Raw genomic sequence first — 18,350 nt, forward strand, 5'->3', positions numbered from 1 at the left:
TTCTTTAAGTTAATAAAAGTTTCCAATTGACATTGAAAATCATTTTATGACTTGTATTCCAATTGAAATGAAAAGATATAAAGTCTATTTTAGAAAAAAGTTAATCCTTTCTTTATCTATAGGGAATCTTTTGAATTTATGTCATGGAGTTGGCAAACTGAAATTTGAACAGTCTATTCAAAGATTAAAAGAATTCTAATATCAAAATTATAGAGCCTGGTTGTTCTGCACAGATGTCTCTTCACTTTTGGTTCCAGCAGGTAAAAGTATAACAATATGATTTGCAAAATTAAGTTGAGGGAAAGACAAGAACCAGCGTTTGTTTTGATCTGAAGGACCATTTTCTTTGTGGTAATTTCTTAATCTTAGTGGTAATTTGTTCATCTTTTCGGTTGTTCTTGAAGTTTCAATGTATCTGCTTACAACATATACAAAATATACTATATCATGTTCACGTTAAAATTGATAAAAATAAATAAATAAGTTATTATAAGACTATATGACATTATCATTTGTTTAAAGAGATCTTCAAAATGCAGTTTATTTCAATCAATTTGTGGGGTGGAAAACGATTTAATTTTGTGACGTTCTAAGCTGCAGATCATATGACAACAACAACAAAATGTCTTGACAGATAGAAAGAAAACATTAAAACGAACAGAAAGTCACCTCCTCCCTCTTTTAAACTTAAAAGTGTTCTGATCTTTGTTGGAACATTGACATCTGCAACCATGGCTGGCGATATCAATGAGATTGGCACCCAATTTTCAAAGAGTGTAAGGAAATTTTATCGTTTTATCTTCGTTAAATAATTTTTATTTAGTTCTAATTCATACTGCTTAAAAATCGTTTACGATCATTCTAAGCAGGTATACATTGTATACATTTTTAAGAGACAGCTATGAGATACAAGGGAATCCGGGAACTAGTCCCTAGCTCTTATTGAATAGACCCCTTGGTTCTTTAACATGCCCAGTGTATCAGGTGGGAAAAGAGTCAACTCGGCCCTATACCAACTCGCCTTACTTGGCAGGGGTCAACTCGGCACGGGTCAATTGGCCCTATTTACAAAAATATATATAACATATGAACTTTGCTTTGCATGTTGTTAAGGTAAATGAATAATGAGAAATATCTTATTATTATATAATTATACTTCTGCCGAAATAAGTACATCTAGATTTTTTTTATTTATTTGTCTTGCAGATTCGATAAAATTAATATAGATCGATCTAATAAAAATGTGTTTCCTTAGAGGCATTTTGTTTGTAAAGTAATATTCAAAAAGATATGAAACAAAAACGTGTTTACTTCATATCATAAGCTTCTAATTAATTGCAGGTGGTCACTAATCTAATGAATGAATGAGTCAATCATAATTATCACCTAATTAATCAGTATCCTTAACATACACACTGATTGATAATAATAGCCCGTAACAATATATATTTCAACACATTGTTTGACACTGAAGGTATTTAAGTCAGAAATACAGTGAGATACGCAATCGGTTATCTATACCCGCTATTCTACTGACTGCTGCTAATTCGGAAACTGTCAATAGGTGTATCATAAATATTTACAATAAATAGTGATAACACAAACCTAAATATTAATAATTGAAAAGTGGGCCGAGTTGACCCGTGCCGAGTTGGAATAGGGCCGAGCAGCCCGAGCTGACTTGGGGGCTGAGTACGTTTTAGGGCCGAGCTGACCCGGATTCTATCAGGTGTATAGCACTGATACATGCGAGGATGACCTGGATTTCTTGCAATACACCACTAGGTAGGTGGAACACTAAAAGTGTCTCTGAAAAATCCTAATGTTATTACCCAGGATCGAACCCGGGACCTCAGGAGTGATAATCAGTGGTCTACCCAAGTGAGATATAGCGCCATCACAATTCACGTTTACATGCTAACGAAGTCCTTCATTGAAAGACATGGCATTTTCTTTTTTTTAACATTTTGACGCTTATATCGGAAAGCGGATTTGACCCATGTATAAAATAGCTTCAAATCTGCGGTTACGTCTAAATATTTGGACTACATGCTAACCCAGTGATTTCAGGAGTTTTTATCGGCAAATTTTCATTTTCTCATTTTCAGTTGAACTTATACACATGTTATCTGTTATCTAAGAGCCTTTGAAGTCATTGTCCCTAAATTTGGCTTTCCACATTTTTGTGTTGCCTATACAGAGTAGTGGAGACATAAAGGGATCATTTTTCCATTGTCTGTCAGTTCGTCCATCAGAAAACTTGTCCAGACTACTCCTCAAAAACTACTGGTGCAATTTCATCCGTGATGATTTTTGAGTTTATTTTTACTGGGCACTGGCTATCTCAAGCTGTCTGTCATCATAGAGGGCTTCTCCCCAGGCCAGGACCAGATTCTTCGCATCATTGAACACAGAAAGACAATAGAAGAAAGGCACCTTTTCTGGGAGACAGCAGCATCTTTTGAGAGGCACACCCTTCCCAGTTAGTTAGGTCATACCAGCAAAGTGACCAAATAGGTCACCAGTCTGTAGTTCTGGCTTCCATGACATTACATGTCGCTTTTATTTTGACGTTGTGCGACAGTAAAGTTATGGGTCAACCCTTTTTGCAAAGGCTACCGGAATTTTGACAGTTTGTGTGCCATACCTAAAGACCTATTAAAATCACCCTTATTAATCAAATTTGGGTCAAATAAGAATACCATTTCACAAACAAATCAATTTGAATCAATTCATGTTTTGTTTTTAAATGAAACTTCAATGACATTGTGTACCCAACTATTTGTTAGGGTAATATGTAGAGAATGTTTACCACTATAGATGAAGTCTGCTTTCAAATGAAATCTCGTTGGACTTCAAGTTTTGGGAATTCTAGCATCTGTTTTTAGTAACAGACCATACACTATTTTTAGTAAGTATATGATTTTAAATAAAAACAAACAAATAATTCATGAATCATCACTCAAATCAATATAAATCCAACATGTTTTAGGTACAATGTCTGTTATTGAATCAATACGCCATTATTCATAATTGCAAAGCCATGTTTTGAATTAAAAATAGCATTTGGGTCACGGGTCACCAAATGACATGCAAATGTATCCGAACCTTAATTCTCGCTAGTCAAGTGATAATTAGGGCAGCAATGACGGCAAATTTTATGAAATGTGAACCCAATCTTACGTTCTGTGTTCAAAAATATAGACTGAAATGTCCCAAGTATATCTAACTACCTGTATTAAAATAGCTTTTGTCTAGATCATGCAAATTAATTGAATTACAGCATGACATAAATATGTCTCGGTACTGGTTGACTTTTGATACGGGATTGGCTTCAGCGAACAGGTCAAGCAGTACTATAAAACCAATGTTCAGAAAATGTGTAGTTCACATTGTAAGAGTCTTGTCTCACTGCATGGAATAAAGAACCTTCAAGTTTTATTTGTGGTTGATCTTGAAAATATCAGTGTGTAAAACCACCAATTGACCATCAAGTAGCTATATTGTAGTTTCTATGTTGTGAAAGAATTCAAAGTCCCTGATGACATTTTAATCGGCAAATGATATATGTCAGCAAGTCACACTATACTCTGTCATGGAGGTCCCTTTTAACAAGTATTACAATTTTTGTTCTTCTTGTAATAAGTCAATGGAATGGATATTAGAATTTCTACATGTACATGATGTATATTGTATATTCTAACATGCCTACATACTTCGTGGTCAATTCATACACATCAAAACTCCAAACTGGTGTTAAATAGCATATAAACACATCTCAGGCTGATGTTATTTCTTAAATGTACACTCTGTCCTATATTATGTTCTTTTATATGTTTACAGGTTGGGTTGATATACATTTTCAACTTGATTGTTGGTACCGGAGCTCTTACAATGCCCAGAGCTTTTGAACAGGCTGGATGGGTTCTAAGCTTGGTCATAATTATTGTTCTATCTTTCATGAGGTAAACAATAGTACATGTATCTTTATAATATATATATTTTGTAACCATATCTTCATGATTGAGTTCAAAAGAATTGTTTCTAAATTCAAAATTTCACCATTTTTCATGTTTAAATGTTGAATTCTGCTTAAGCTGGTGATAGGGGGCATGGACAGTTTGATATTGTATAAACCAATATTTACTTTTTTCTTATCAGTCTATTGGCTTTATTTGAAATAATGTAACTATAACATTTTGACTTTTCTTATTGTTTAATCTTGTATGTAAGTGGCTATGATATTGTCAAATTCTGTATCCTACAATTACATCATCATGAAGTTATTGTTCTTTGGACATCAGTTTTGTACATATTTTATATTTTAAGAGTTACATCCGTTCATGTACTATTGAAGATTGTTTAATTATCTACTGAAGAAGTTAAGAGCTCATTATAAGGACAGTATTCAAGAACAATACCACTTGATATCTCTTAAGTATGTTGATAATGTTGGCCATGTACAATTTGTTCATGTGATATATCTAAGTGTTGAAGTGGCACTAATCATTCTTTACCACTTAGTTATGCATTAAACAGTCATGATTCATAAGCATTGTATATTTGTAACTTGACATGAATCATACTCTTAAAAAATACAATCATAAATATTTTGCTGATTTTGCTAAATTTTTTGTATATCTCATCAACTTTTATTTTACAGTTTTATGACAGTAACATTTGTAACTGAAGCTATGGGTATAGCTAATGCTTTACTGAAGAAACACAACACACACAGAACTGTAGTAAGTAGAGCTGACATCAATAGAGACGATATAGATGTATCGTTGATATCATGTTGATCATTGATATTTTTCTGTTGATCAATAATCAATACACATTTGAAAAAATCATTTTTTTGGATAAATTATTCACTAAGAACATATACAAGAGCAGGTGGCCTTGTCAAACACTAATCTGTTGTTACATAATGGACACATTTCATAGCACTGATGACAAAATATGGTTGTAAAAAAAATCATGCAAAGGTCATTAAGAAATGAAACACAACATATTTGCATGAACTAAACATTAATTTACTAAAATCATTTAAACAGCTATGAAAAAGTTTTATATTCAAGAAATTAGGAGTATGTATCAATATCTCGCCGATATTTGTCATTCGATATCGGTTTATTGTCAATATTCTTTGCACTGAATCAATGACAGCACTAAATATAAGATTACTTTTTGTTTTTCTGTACAAAATGTACTTTGTGATTTCATTAAGCAAATCATGCCAATCAGGAAGTTTTCATACAATTTAACAACTCTTGTATGCTGGTGAATGTGGATCATGTAGAAACATGGCATAGTCATAAAAAGCTTAACATACATGTATATACTGTGTATGCGGAAATTTCTGTGTGTCGAAAAGTTAAAATTCCAGACATTTTCCTTTAGGAAATATAAGCAAGTTCCCTTTCTGCATCAGTCTAGTATTTAAGGAGAATTTTGTCTTACCTATTAAGGGTATTATTGTAACAGGAATGATCCCCTTTAGGTATGATTTAAATGATAACATTGGCAACAAACATTTAGCGATACATAATCAGTTTGAGTTAAGCACAACTCGCAATGGATTTCAGTCAAACTTTGACAGAATGATTGCAATCGGGGGCACTGGCTCATATTGTTAAGATTTTTGTGTTACATGATGTATATGATTATTTCTAGCAGAATTATGGCTGTTTGTTTGTTAGTTGTTTTTTTTCACATGTAAATTATAATATTTGGAAATTGCAAGAAGAGCTGGTTTGTGACAATTCTTTTCATTTCTTTTGACAATAGTTGTTATCCGGAACTCGGCAAATATGGGTTTTTCCAAGCTAATCCCTTGGTACAAACAAATTTTTACCTGTTGCTTTTATTTTCGAAGCTGTAACTGTAAAAGTTTGAATTGTATCCCTGGATTAGCTTGGAAAACCTGAAAAATTCTTAATTCCTGAGTAAGTGTATTGTGTTGTCTAACACTTTTAATTTATATGCTACAACTGATTCAAGTGAGAAGTATCAAGAAAGTGACTGTAATTTGCAGATATACAACAAAGGTACTGTACTGGTTTATAATCCAGGAAGTCTCTGAAGTAACAACCAGTTGATATATAACTGAAATATTGCTAAAATAGCATACATTATCATATTTGATGTATTAGGTGGTTTGATGAAAAAACAACTTTGAGTGGTAACTAATGATCTTTTAACTACTAAAATGAATTGTAAAAATGTAGTATTCAATAAAGTCTATCCATATAATAATTTATCAAGTTAGTATATATTTTATCAGAGTGTAAATGCTGGTGCTGAAGATGATGACGAAGTTGAACCATTGCTGGCTAATGGAAGACATGTTAATGGTGAGATATATAATTACAACAAATGTGCATTACATGTACTACCATATGATGTCCTTAATTTATCTACTCCGAATAATGATTGTGTTAATTAGATATGTTACTTAGATAGTTTAATTACAGCTGAAGTAAGAAAGCATGCTGTCAAACCAATGATCTGTTTTAATATACAGGCATGATTTAATATGCAAAAGTTTAATTTCCCCTCATTTTGATCATGTGAGAACGGCTAATATATTTAGGCTGTATTTTAATTGAATTATCTCTCTTAGTTGATTTAAAAATTCCCTGCATTCCTGTTGTTATACGGTCAATATAATACATATACCAGTAGTATTTTTGTTAGCCTCATGTATTTCATGATAGATTATTAAAATTAATAGAGCATTTGTTTGGTAAATTTTTGAACTTCTGCTGTAATTATTTTTTTGTACTAAATTTTGTTCTAGTTTTCAGGTTTTAGAAGTCAATTAATGCTGTACATTAAACTACTAGGTCTTGTATTAATAATTGGTGGATGCTTTTATAGATAACAATTTAATTATTGATCTAGTTTCTTGTCATATTTCAGGTATAGAGAAAATATGATGTGACAGTGTATTCATCTTACAGTCTTCGTTTTAACTAATACAAATGAGCCGCATCACGACAAAACCAACATAGTGCGTTTGCAACCAGCATGGATCCAGATCAGGCTGTGCATCTGTGCAGTCTGATCAGGATACATGCTGTTCGCTATCAGTTTCTCTACTTGTAATAGAGTTGGTAAGCGAAAAGCATGGATCCTGATCAGACTGCCCGGATGCGCAGGCTGGTCTGGATCCATGCTGGTCGCAAACCCATTATGTTGGTTTTGTCATTATAGGCGCGGCTCAAATGTACATATCACCACAGAGACAAACCATATCATATCATAGATATCATTGACATAGTAATGTATCAAGTATAAGTAATTGCATGTTTAACCATTACAGCCTACAGAGGAATCACGTTTAATTGGTAAACTATAAAATAGTGTGGTGGCACATTATTGCTATGTTACCTTGGAAATCAGCAAATAATTTTTTATTTTAAAATGTAAAAAGGAAAAAGAAATTGTTCAGCATTAATCAAAATTTAATTTTAGGTTCTTGTATTTATATATAATTATGCATTCAGAGATATTAAGATAAATTTGAAAATTTGATCTGGTCTCTTTATTGTAACATTACGACTTATATGCTTCAAAACGAGTTTTAATTAGTTTTGGCATTGTTTGAATCTGGATTGTTTTTGGCTGAAGAAATGATTGTAATATTTGTTGAATTTCAAACACATAGCAATTCAAGGTTTGCTAGACAAGTATTTGATAGAAATTTGTTATACAATAGTTCTGAAATCAATAGATTTTCTTAGTGCTAGAATTTCTGTCTTTTATTTTCTAATTTTCTCAAACTATCAGTAATAACTACAGTCAAACTTGTGAATAAAGGTCATCCATAGAATAGATCATACATGGTCCTTAAAAAAAAAGTGGTCTTTATTCGGAGTGTATTCAGTTGTATTTTTATCAATGAAGGTTCTTCAAAGAGTGGTCTTTAAGTACAGGGTGGTCTTTATTTGAAGGTGGTCTTTAACACAAGTTAATACACTTTATTCAAAAGTTGAATCAATGTGAACTTTATTCAAAAGTTGAATCAATGTCAACAGAATCTCAAGTTTGAATAAGCATACTTGTACATAATACATGTTTCTATTTTATTGTATATGTTTCTTATCACTATACATGTAATTGTCTTGTGCTGAGGTAATGAAGTTTATACTCAGGGTCAGAAATTAATTTCAATATAAATATGATAGTTGATCATTTCACTGAAAGAGGTTGTTGAATAGATCTTGCAAACTTGGTTGCAATTTCATGAAAATCATGATTTCATATAAGATTGATTGCAAGGTAGAGAATATCTGAATAAGTCTGATGCTATTTCTTTAATCTTGTTCCATTTTTGAAATATTTTATCTTTCATACACCTTTCCCCTTTTATGTTCTTTTAAAATGTCATTCTGTAACTTATTGATTTTTCATCACATGAAATCACTTGTTTTCAGTGTGTTATCACTATTAATTTATTATATTTATTAATAAATATTACATAGTATTACATTTAAGATCGTGTTCTATTTATAATTATCAGCACTTCAGTAATTTCCAGTTTAATGATATTGAGTGATAAAAAGAATTTTACAACAGTTGTCTTTTCATATAGTTTTAATATAAAACTTATTCCTGAAATGTTATAGAGCTTGCCACAGAACCTTTATTGTAATTCTTTCCTAGAATTGTTCCAACAGATTGTACCCATGCAACCAGTGCAGACCAAGATCTGCAGCTTTCTGATCACAGTCTGCATTGTTTGATATACAGTCAGTATATATGTTTTGAAATTTTCCCTAAAAAAGTACATGTTTTGAAATTTTCCCTAAAAAAAGTGTTTTTTTTTACAAGTCCATTTTAGGTAAGGGTTAATTTCTGTCTACTGGTATATATCACAAGTGTGAGTGGAACAGTGGTTAAGGTCATTGAGTTCAATCACTTGCCCCTCACCGGTGTGGGTTTGAATCCCACCAGGGACTTTGGTTTCTTCATGTGAGGAAGCTATCAAGGTAGCTAATGGAACGTTGGTGGTTCTACTGAGGTGCGGGGCTTTTTGTACCTGAAATAGTGTTCAGACGAGCATCTGAGGTCGTCCTCCACCAGTAAAGCTGGGAAGTCCTTATATGACCTATACTGTGTTGGTGTGACATAAAACCCTACAAATCTATCTTACTATATATGAAATGATAACTCAAGTAAAGTTTATTTAAATGTTACTATAGTTACATTAATTTCATCATTAATTCATATTATACAGTTATACAGTATTGATCAAGTAGCTAAGATTGTAAGATCACATATTGTAACTTTAATAACTTGAACACTTACTTTTAATGATATGAAAGAAGTTTGTGAAATTATTCCTGAAATAGCATTAAATTGGTTTCAGATTCATGCATGGCAGGAATTATCGTGCTATAATGATATCATTTATAAAATAATTTACATGTCCTATGTGGGATATAGCCGGAATTATAGTGCTATTAAATAATAATTATTAATGATATTTATTACAAAATTATTTACATGTCTTTATAATTTGCATATTTAACCATTCAATTTCAGTGCCTACATTCAGAATGGCTTTAACTTTTAACTTTAAAAGTATTTTAACTGGAAAACAATTTATATTTATTATTTATACTACACATACATTTCATTGAAAGTAATATATACTTATTTTTACTCACAGAGCCTGACATTTAGGATATTTAATTACTTTTAAGAAGGTTAACAAATTCTTTTGAAGCCAAATAAATTTTAATGGTATAATATTTGCTTTAATTTGTATCAATTTTGATAGACCATTGTGTCTTATAAATATAATGGATATTTAAGTATCTTTTTGATTGGTTGACCCCAGTTTGATTCTGTGATGGTGCTGATTACTTTTGTTCTAATTGATCATGAAATTCTTTCTACAGTCATTCATACTATATCTCTGATTTGGCATGTACAGAAATATTAGCAGTACCTTGCGAAAGTGAAGGCATCTAGTACTGGTAAACTGCTTGACAGCCTGTCCAGGAATGATGTGGTAGCTGGACCTGGTGCATCAGTGGATTTAAGGTGGCTAACTGTTGTGATCTGGAGAGTAAATAAAAACACACAAAAAAATCACCACCTCCATTAATCAGTAAATCTGGATAGTGAGGATAAAATGTGATATTGTTGGTGTTCCTTTAAAAGAAATGAATAACTAGAATCATGTTTTAATACTTTTCAGAAGAACCTCCAGATGCCAACCCATTTGAAATATCCATGAGAACAGAGCTGGTAAGTTCTTGAATTTCTCGAATTCTCTGTATTGAATATTATTTTGTATCAAGGAAAAAACACAAAATAAATGCGTAAGATTTAACAAAAAGTAATTGTAGATCAATTACATAGAGGATATTTGTTTGTTTCAGCGTAAGATCGAAAAATATTTCACCGAGTGAACACCAGATGCAATATTTTCCACGAGTGGCGTAGCCACGAGTGAAAATATAATAGCTGGGGTTCACGAGTGAAATATTATTTGATCTTACATGTAAAACAAACAAATTTTCTGTTTATTTCATGATTTTTTAACGATTTTTACACCATTTTACTGATTTTTGCCGCGTAACGTCATGCTCTTATCTTCATGACGTCATCAAATAATGACGTCACAATGTTGAAGCAAAATATAATTCCATGATTATTTTTAGATATTAGATGTTTTTCAGCACAACGTTCGTAGATATTTACGAACTACAGTTATCACGTACATTTTTTATTATGATTGACATCATTTCCGCTGAAAAAAACATTCATTAATGATAAATATTTTATTTTTACGCCAAATATAGTTCGGCTACTGTGAAATTATATTTGGTAATCATTACTGTGAAATTATCGGAATATAATTAACCGTTATAATTCAGTAATCTACTGCAAAACATGTAATAAATATTTACAATATGGTTTTTCACTGATAAAATAATTGTTTTATCAAACAATTCTTGTTACACTTGTATGAATCTTGTTATATTATCAAGCACAGAGCACAGATATGTGTATTGTACATTTGACAGCTGTTTTGATAAATTACCCTGATGATATTACTTAAGTCTTGGTTTTATTTTACAGGGTCACATGGCTGGGCTGTTTTTCAATAAAAGTAAGTCATTTAAAGACATTTTTTGTACTGATACTTCAAATTATAAACACCAATGTTCTTTTTGAGTTATTTGCCCCTGAAAGTGAGTTATTTCCTCTTTTTGATTATTTTCAAGAGCAGATAACCCAAAACTGTGACAAGCAGGACCTCATTTGATTTCAAATTTGTGTTTGTTACTTTTCCCCTGCCATGGTGACAGTGTACAAGTGAGCATCCTGCACTTTTCTTCAAAAGGAGGCATAACATAAAGAAATTCACTTAAGCATAGATTAAATCTGTTGCAAGGTTAGGGTTTCAGATTTTTATCAAAAGATAATGCTTATTAATAAGTGAATTTCTTAATGAATTTGCTTCTTATTGAAGCAAAATATAATATCTTTTAGATAAAATTGTATTTCACTTTGCATAATATTAACAAAAATTATTTGAAATTAACAAGGTAAGCTTGATTTTGAGTTATCTGCTCTTGGAAATAACTTTAAGAGCAGAACATAAATGCTGGTGATTCTCTTCAATTATTTTCTGTTCTTGTTTAAATTTTTTTTTTTGCCTATGTGAAAATTTCCAGTACTCCTTGAAACATTTGTAAAGCTATTTTAGCCGCGTCACGACAAAACCAACATAATGGGTTTGCGACCAGCATGGATCCAGATCAGCCTGCGCATCCCCGCAGTCTGATCAGGATCCATGCTGTTCGCTTACCAACCCTATTACAAGTAGGGAAACTGATAGCGAACAGCATGGATCCTGATCAGACTGCGTGGATGCGCAGGCTGGTCTGGATCCATGCTGGTCACAAACGCACTATGTTGGTTTTGTCTTGATGCGGCTCATTTCATGTTTACCAAACTGATTTTATTTGTTTATAGTGTAGAAAAGTTATCTCCTAAGTCAAGACACTTCTTTCTAATCAGTTTCTAATGTATCAAATGACTTATTAAAAATTTAATGGAAATATATTCTATATTATTTAGAATATTATATGAAGAATACTGACTTTAATATTTGTTAAGAAGAGCAAGGTGATTTTACACTTATTGCAGGGAATATAAATAGAATAGAAATGATTGTGTGCAGGCTTCATGTTTCTGTAAAATTGTACTACATTCTGTATTACATTATATCAGAAAACTAAACTGTTAAATATTGGTATATTTTGAATATTTTCAGTTGGGTTGTTTGTATTTAATGTGACTATAGTCATCTATTTGTATGGAGATTTGTCTATATATGCTGCAGCAGTGCCAAAATCTATCAGGGATATTTCATGGTATGTATGAACAATTGTTCTACTAACTTACTAAGACACTACTGTAAAAGATTGTATGCCAGTTTCTCTAGTATGCACCACACAGAGCTATTCTATTCTAAAATTTACTTCTTTAAAATTTATTATAAACATGCAAATATTTTGGCATCACATCAAATCATTATGTGAACAACTACAATGCCCAGAGCTTATACTAGTATATTTGAAATGTAGTATTGCCTAGCAAACCTGTTCAAATGTTTTATTAACCATGCATATTGTATCAAAAATGCCTCCACCCTGGAAGTCATTGAGTATTTTGACATAAGTAAGTAAAACCAACCAACCAAACATATTTTATGTCTAAAACAAAGTGACATACAGACATACATTTCTCTGCCTTTGTGGTGCTATAATAGACTGAGGAAATTTATTTGAGTTTAAAATAATTTTATGACTGTAGTCTGTATATATAACTTTGAAATTTTCATTTATATCAAACATAATTTATCAATTTCTATATCAAATGTATTGAAATAATCAGGGTATTAAGGGATGTTACACCAAAATCTGTTGTGGCGGGAGTTGGATACAACTATTTCCCTGCCCTTATATCACCAGATTCAGAGACATTGATTTAGAGTAGTTATTTGTTGAATTTCAATGTTATAAAGTTATAAGAACCTTATTCTAACTAATATCATGTGTAATCAGTAGGGATTATTAGAATTTATTGTACTATGCACTGATTTATATTATTTCTGCTAGCCAGAAGGTTATGTCTTGTATAGTATTTGAAAGCAAGACTGATGACTACAGAGTCCTGTTTCATTATTATAACCCCATCCCCCCACACCCTTCTATCACAACAAATGTTGTGAGGGATTATACTAGTTTGAGGCTGTATGTTTGTCTATCTGTCCACTAGGCTGGAAATCTTGTTGTCTGTGTGTGCTACACAGTCAATATTTAACTCTACTTGCACTTATCATAAGAAATTTAACCTTTCACCATGAAAGGCTGTGACCTTCAAAGACTGTGACCTTCAAAGTTAATTTTGTGAATTTTGCTGAAATTGGCTATAAATGGCTTTGACTTTGTGACTTATAAATGTATTCTATTCATAGTTCGGAATATCAACTCATTTAACAATACAGTACCTTAAAAGGAAAACAAATCTTTAATTGATGCACCTTTTTTGCTCTTTTGAACAAGTTGATATAAATAGATTGGTTTATACTATCATTTTTTAAACAAAATGGGCTATCTGGAAATACAGCAATCATTGTAAGCGCAAAAACATCATTCAACAAAATAGTTATTATTGATTTGAAATGTCAGATGGGATAATACTGTAAGTAGGGTTAGGGTTATTTATATCTAATAAAAGGGATGTAACTCAAACATGATTATCATATTATGTTAAGATGAGTTATTGCACTTTTTAACCGACAAGTAAATGATATCGAAGCGCAAAAAAAAACTTTTAAAACATATAGAATGGAATCAGATTTTCTTTTACATTTTTAGCTCGACTATACGAAGTATATGGAGAGCTGTCCTACTCGCCCCGGCGTCGGCGTCCACATCCAGATTTAAGATAAAAGTTTTGGTGCAGTAAAATATTTTTCACTATAACTTTGTCATTTCTTAAGGTCTCAACTTCAAACTTCAAATATATGTTCCTTATCATCAACCACATCTTATGTGACAAGGTTCATAACTCTAGCACCAATATTTTCAGATTTATCTCCCCTTGAACTTAGAATTTTCCTTAAAAAAATACTATTTTTTACTGTTACTTCTTTATTTCTTAAGGGATCAACCTCATACTTCAAATATATGTACCTTATCATCATCCCCATCTTATGTGACAAGGTTCTTAACTCTAGCACCAATATTTTCAGATTTATCTCCCCTTTAACTTAGAATTTTCCATAAAAAATATTATTTTTTACTGTAACTTATTTATTTCTAAAGGGATTCAAATATATTTACGTTATCATCATCCACATCTTATGTGACAAGGTTCATAACTCTAGCACCAATATTGCAAGAATTATCTCACCATAAACTTAGATTATTTTACTAGAAAAATGTTATTTTTTATTATAACTTTTTTATTTTTAAAGGTATCTACCTCAAACTTCAAATACTTATTCCTTATCATCAATTACATTTTATGTGACAATGTTCATAACTCTTGAAGCAATATTTACAGATTTATCTCTCTTTGAACTTAGGATTTTCTTTAAGAAATATAATAACTTCTTTACTTTTTAAGGTATCTACTTCAAACTTCAAATATATATTTCTTATCATTACACAAATGTGTGACAAGGTCCATAACTGTAGCATGACTATTTCTAGAATTATTCCCCTTGATCTTGGAATTAATGTTAACAAATGTTATTTTTTTACTATAACTTAATACATAATTATACATAATTGAATTTTCTTTCATAGTTTTGTCCTCCTTACTGCGTCCAGTATTTTATTAGTCGAGCTTCGCTGCCTCCTGTGACAGCTCTTGTTAGATAATTTCTCACAATATACAGTATTTATTGATTACTAATGTCCAAAAATATCAATGTTTCTTAGATGTCATTACTCTAAAATAGCATTTGCTAATGCAAACAACGCTTTGCTCAAAATAAGATATACATAAAATTATTATATATATTAAGAAATGTCATGTTTTTGTTATTGTTCTTTTCTCTTATGTTCACTTTCAAAACGTAACAATACGGTATAATATTTCAGTGTTTTTAAACATAGTTTAAACTTTCTGTCCCTATTTTTATAAAAACAATGATAACAACAATTGATAAAAATTTAAACAACCAAATGCAAGCAGATAATTGAGTATCATTCTATCATATCTTGTTATCTTTGTTGTCGACAATAATATAATACATTATACATACCAGTAAATATATCATTGAGATAAAATCTTACCAATCAGATTTAACCAGGATGATAAAATAGACGTACGGATATCATTTTAAGCAAAGAAAAGTAAAACCACGGGCACACATGGCAACGGGAAATATTATGGATATTGCGGGCAGAAGTTTGAGAGAAAACCTTAATTGCCCAATTTGCCTTGATACTTTAAAATCACCAAAGAGCTTGTCGTGCATCCATACTTTCTGTGAGGAATGTATTCAGTTGATCATACAAAATGAGGATACACCTGGGAGACAACGCAAAATAGTGTGTCCAGAATGTAGGCAAAGCACGACTCCACCAAGAAATGTTGTTAGGACAGAGTGGGCCAAACATTTGCCGACAAACTGGCCATTGATGCGCTTAATTGAAAGAATTGATAGAATTCCAACACCTGGTTTTTCCAATGACCTCACAGAAACTGATGATGAAGTTGACGGACAACTTTCTATTAATCCGCAAGATCTGGAAGAATGCAATCAGATAGAACTATGTCAGATGCATCCTGGAGAAAAAATGTCTTTCTATTGTCACGAACACTCAGCAATTCTCTGTGAAGAATGTAAAAATACAGTTCATCGTTGGGGTTGTAACGTAGTGACAGTCACCTCACAGGCATCAGATGAAGCCATTACTGAAAAGGTTAGTGACATAGAACAACAATTTCTAGACATAAATAACAAGCTTGATGAGACAGAGAGAGCTATGGTTAACGATATTACAGTTGTAAGAGAGAAGATAAGTGACTTTAAAAGCCGTATGATGACGATCAGAGGTGAGCTTGACCAGCTACTCAACGAAATGCAGCAGACGCTGACGAGTGATAAATTTTGCGACGAAAACCTGGAGACATATTCAAAGTGTCAAGAAAGCAAGATAATTGAATGTCATAGTTTGAAGGAAGCAATGAAGTTTAGCAAGTCAGAAATGGAAACGATTATGAAATATGGAAAACCTGAGCAGCGTTTTATAGCTGCCGAGCAGTTGCTACGGTTAATGCCGATGTTTGTAAAGGCAGCAGACGACAATGAGAAATCTGCAATGCGCGTTGAATTAAGACACGAAGGCATTGAAATCTTACATAGTGTAATGCGTATGAGAAAATACATGAATAATATGGAAGGTCATCACGTGAAATTAGAAAATTGAAATATGCTGTGTTGTGCCTGTCACCTGACATGAGGATAAAATAGCTTAACAGTAATTATATAATATGCCTATAAAAACTAATGATGGTCACTTTTTATGCTTTATAATAGTTGAGATTTGACAGATTTCATAACAAGGAGAGAAAAAGCTACTTTAAAGCTTGATAATGATGAAGAAAGCTATTATAAGTTAACGGTGTCTTGTCATATATTTGTTGCTTGATTATTACATTAGAATGTGAAGGTTGTTCAAAATGTTCAAATACCATGGTGTCAAATAAGCATAAACTTAAAAATGAAAAATTTGAAAGTGTGTTAATTATACATGGAAATGACGATTTTGAGAATTAATAAAACTTACACAAATTTAAATTTAAGCTTTAAACGGCCATTGCGGTTTCGAGGAAAATGTTACTGTCAACATTGATATTTTATTATTATTGATATAAAATTATACAGTATATAAATGTTTTCATATAATTATTTAAACATGATTGCGATAGAGTACTGGATTTTATTTATCATTATTATTCAGTTCTTCTCAGAATGTATTCTGACAAATCTGAATGACTAGTCATTTAAAAAATTGATATTATTTAGAGTACAAACTTTCTGTATATTTGTGAACATTTAAAATTGACCTCATTATCTCGTGTGATTGTCAATATATATAATGTTTAAATTGTTGTAAGCTAATATTACCCCTTCGATATCTTTTAAAAGTTGGTTTGTGTTTAAATATGATAACATTTAAAATCCAAATGTCATAGGATATTGTACAAATGATAGGTCTTTAATAACTTTTTTTCGAGATAACAAGTAAGGAAAGTGCAGACAAAAATTGATTTTGTATTACTTACAATTGTACAGATTCAGCTAACCATTATATAAAAAGAAAAAATATTAAATTTCTTTTTTCTACAACAGTAGTGGTGCAATAATGTACCCTTGTCATTTAGTACCCGTAAATCTTTGGCAATCATGCAATGTATCTACATTTTTAAACATCCATTATTTCTGTGATAATTTTTCTTTTTCATACATGTTTGAAAAGTTTTTTGAAATTTAACAATCTTTGATAGGCAATTCATATTCCTTAAATCTTCAAGATTTTTCATATGCATCTATATATATGTATATTAAATATATTAAGGCTCTATGTATAAATCTATGTTCAAATATTTTAATGAAAGCATGACTGTGCTTCCATGGAATTCACCTTAAGTTTTCATTAATTTTCCCACCTGATATCGTGCGTAGATTATAACAGATGTGCGAGCACAGATGACTCAATTGATAATTACTGATTTATTAATTTTTGCCTCCATCATAATATTGTTAGCTCACCTGAGCTTGCTCAGGGTGAGCTTTTAGGATCATTGAATGTCCGTCGTCCGTCCACACTTGTTCGTTAACACTCTAGCGGTCACATTTTTGCCTCAATTATCATCAAACTTGGTCAGGATGCTTGTCTAGGTCATTGCTCGGATGAGTTCGAACATGGTCATCTCGGATGAAAAACTAGGTCACCGGAGCTAAAAATAGAAAAATCTTGTTAACACTCTAGTGGCTACTGTTTTGATCCAAGTAGCCTGGAAATTAGTCTGAAAGTTAAACAATCACACATGGGTAAAAAACTAGGTCACACTGCTCGAATATGGATAATCCTTGTTAACACCCTTGTGGTCACATTTTTGACTCACCTGTCATGAAACTTGGTCAGAGTGCTTGTCTAGATAATTGTTCGGATGAGTTTGATGGGTCAGGTGAGCGATCTAGGGCCATTATGGCCCTCTTGTTAATGTTATTATTATAATTTCATTGCTTCAATTCATTTAAAGTTATGTATCATATTCTATAGTCTTTAATAAGT

The 18,350-nt window shown here is 31.6% G+C and overlaps 2 protein-coding genes across 2 annotated transcripts; both read left to right on the forward strand.

Annotated features, from left to right (window-relative positions):
- Positions 1-576: 576 nt before the first annotated feature.
- On the forward strand, positions 577-12,401 carry LOC132759093 (transmembrane protein 104-like; the record flags this gene model as incomplete). The annotated part of the gene is given in 7 exon segments (XM_060750817.1): positions 577-776; positions 3,844-3,965; positions 4,664-4,742; positions 6,287-6,356; positions 10,214-10,263; positions 11,101-11,131; positions 12,302-12,401. Coding segments are annotated over 7 exon segments (497 nt in total), but the record flags the coding sequence as incomplete, so codon positions are not given.
- A 2,933-nt stretch (positions 12,402-15,334) lies between these two features.
- On the forward strand, positions 15,335-18,303 carry LOC132759092 (tripartite motif-containing protein 3-like). Its single transcript, XM_060750816.1, has one exon. It carries the CDS (start codon positions 15,417-15,419, stop codon positions 16,476-16,478), a length of 1,062 nt encoding a protein of 353 aa, XP_060606799.1. The 5' UTR covers positions 15,335-15,416; the 3' UTR covers positions 16,479-18,303.
- Positions 18,304-18,350: the final 47 nt, after the last annotated feature.

This window comes from Ruditapes philippinarum, unplaced genomic scaffold (genome assembly GCF_026571515.1).
Source record: "Ruditapes philippinarum isolate M1 unplaced genomic scaffold, ASM2657151v2 ctg11357_1_1_1_1, whole genome shotgun sequence".
Classification (NCBI taxonomy): domain Eukaryota; kingdom Metazoa; phylum Mollusca; class Bivalvia; order Venerida; family Veneridae; genus Ruditapes; species Ruditapes philippinarum.

Coding starts and splice junctions, on each gene's coding strand:
- LOC132759092 (XM_060750816.1), top strand. CDS start 15,417: ATGGCAACGGGAAATATTATGGATATTGCGGGCAGAAGTTTGAGAGAA.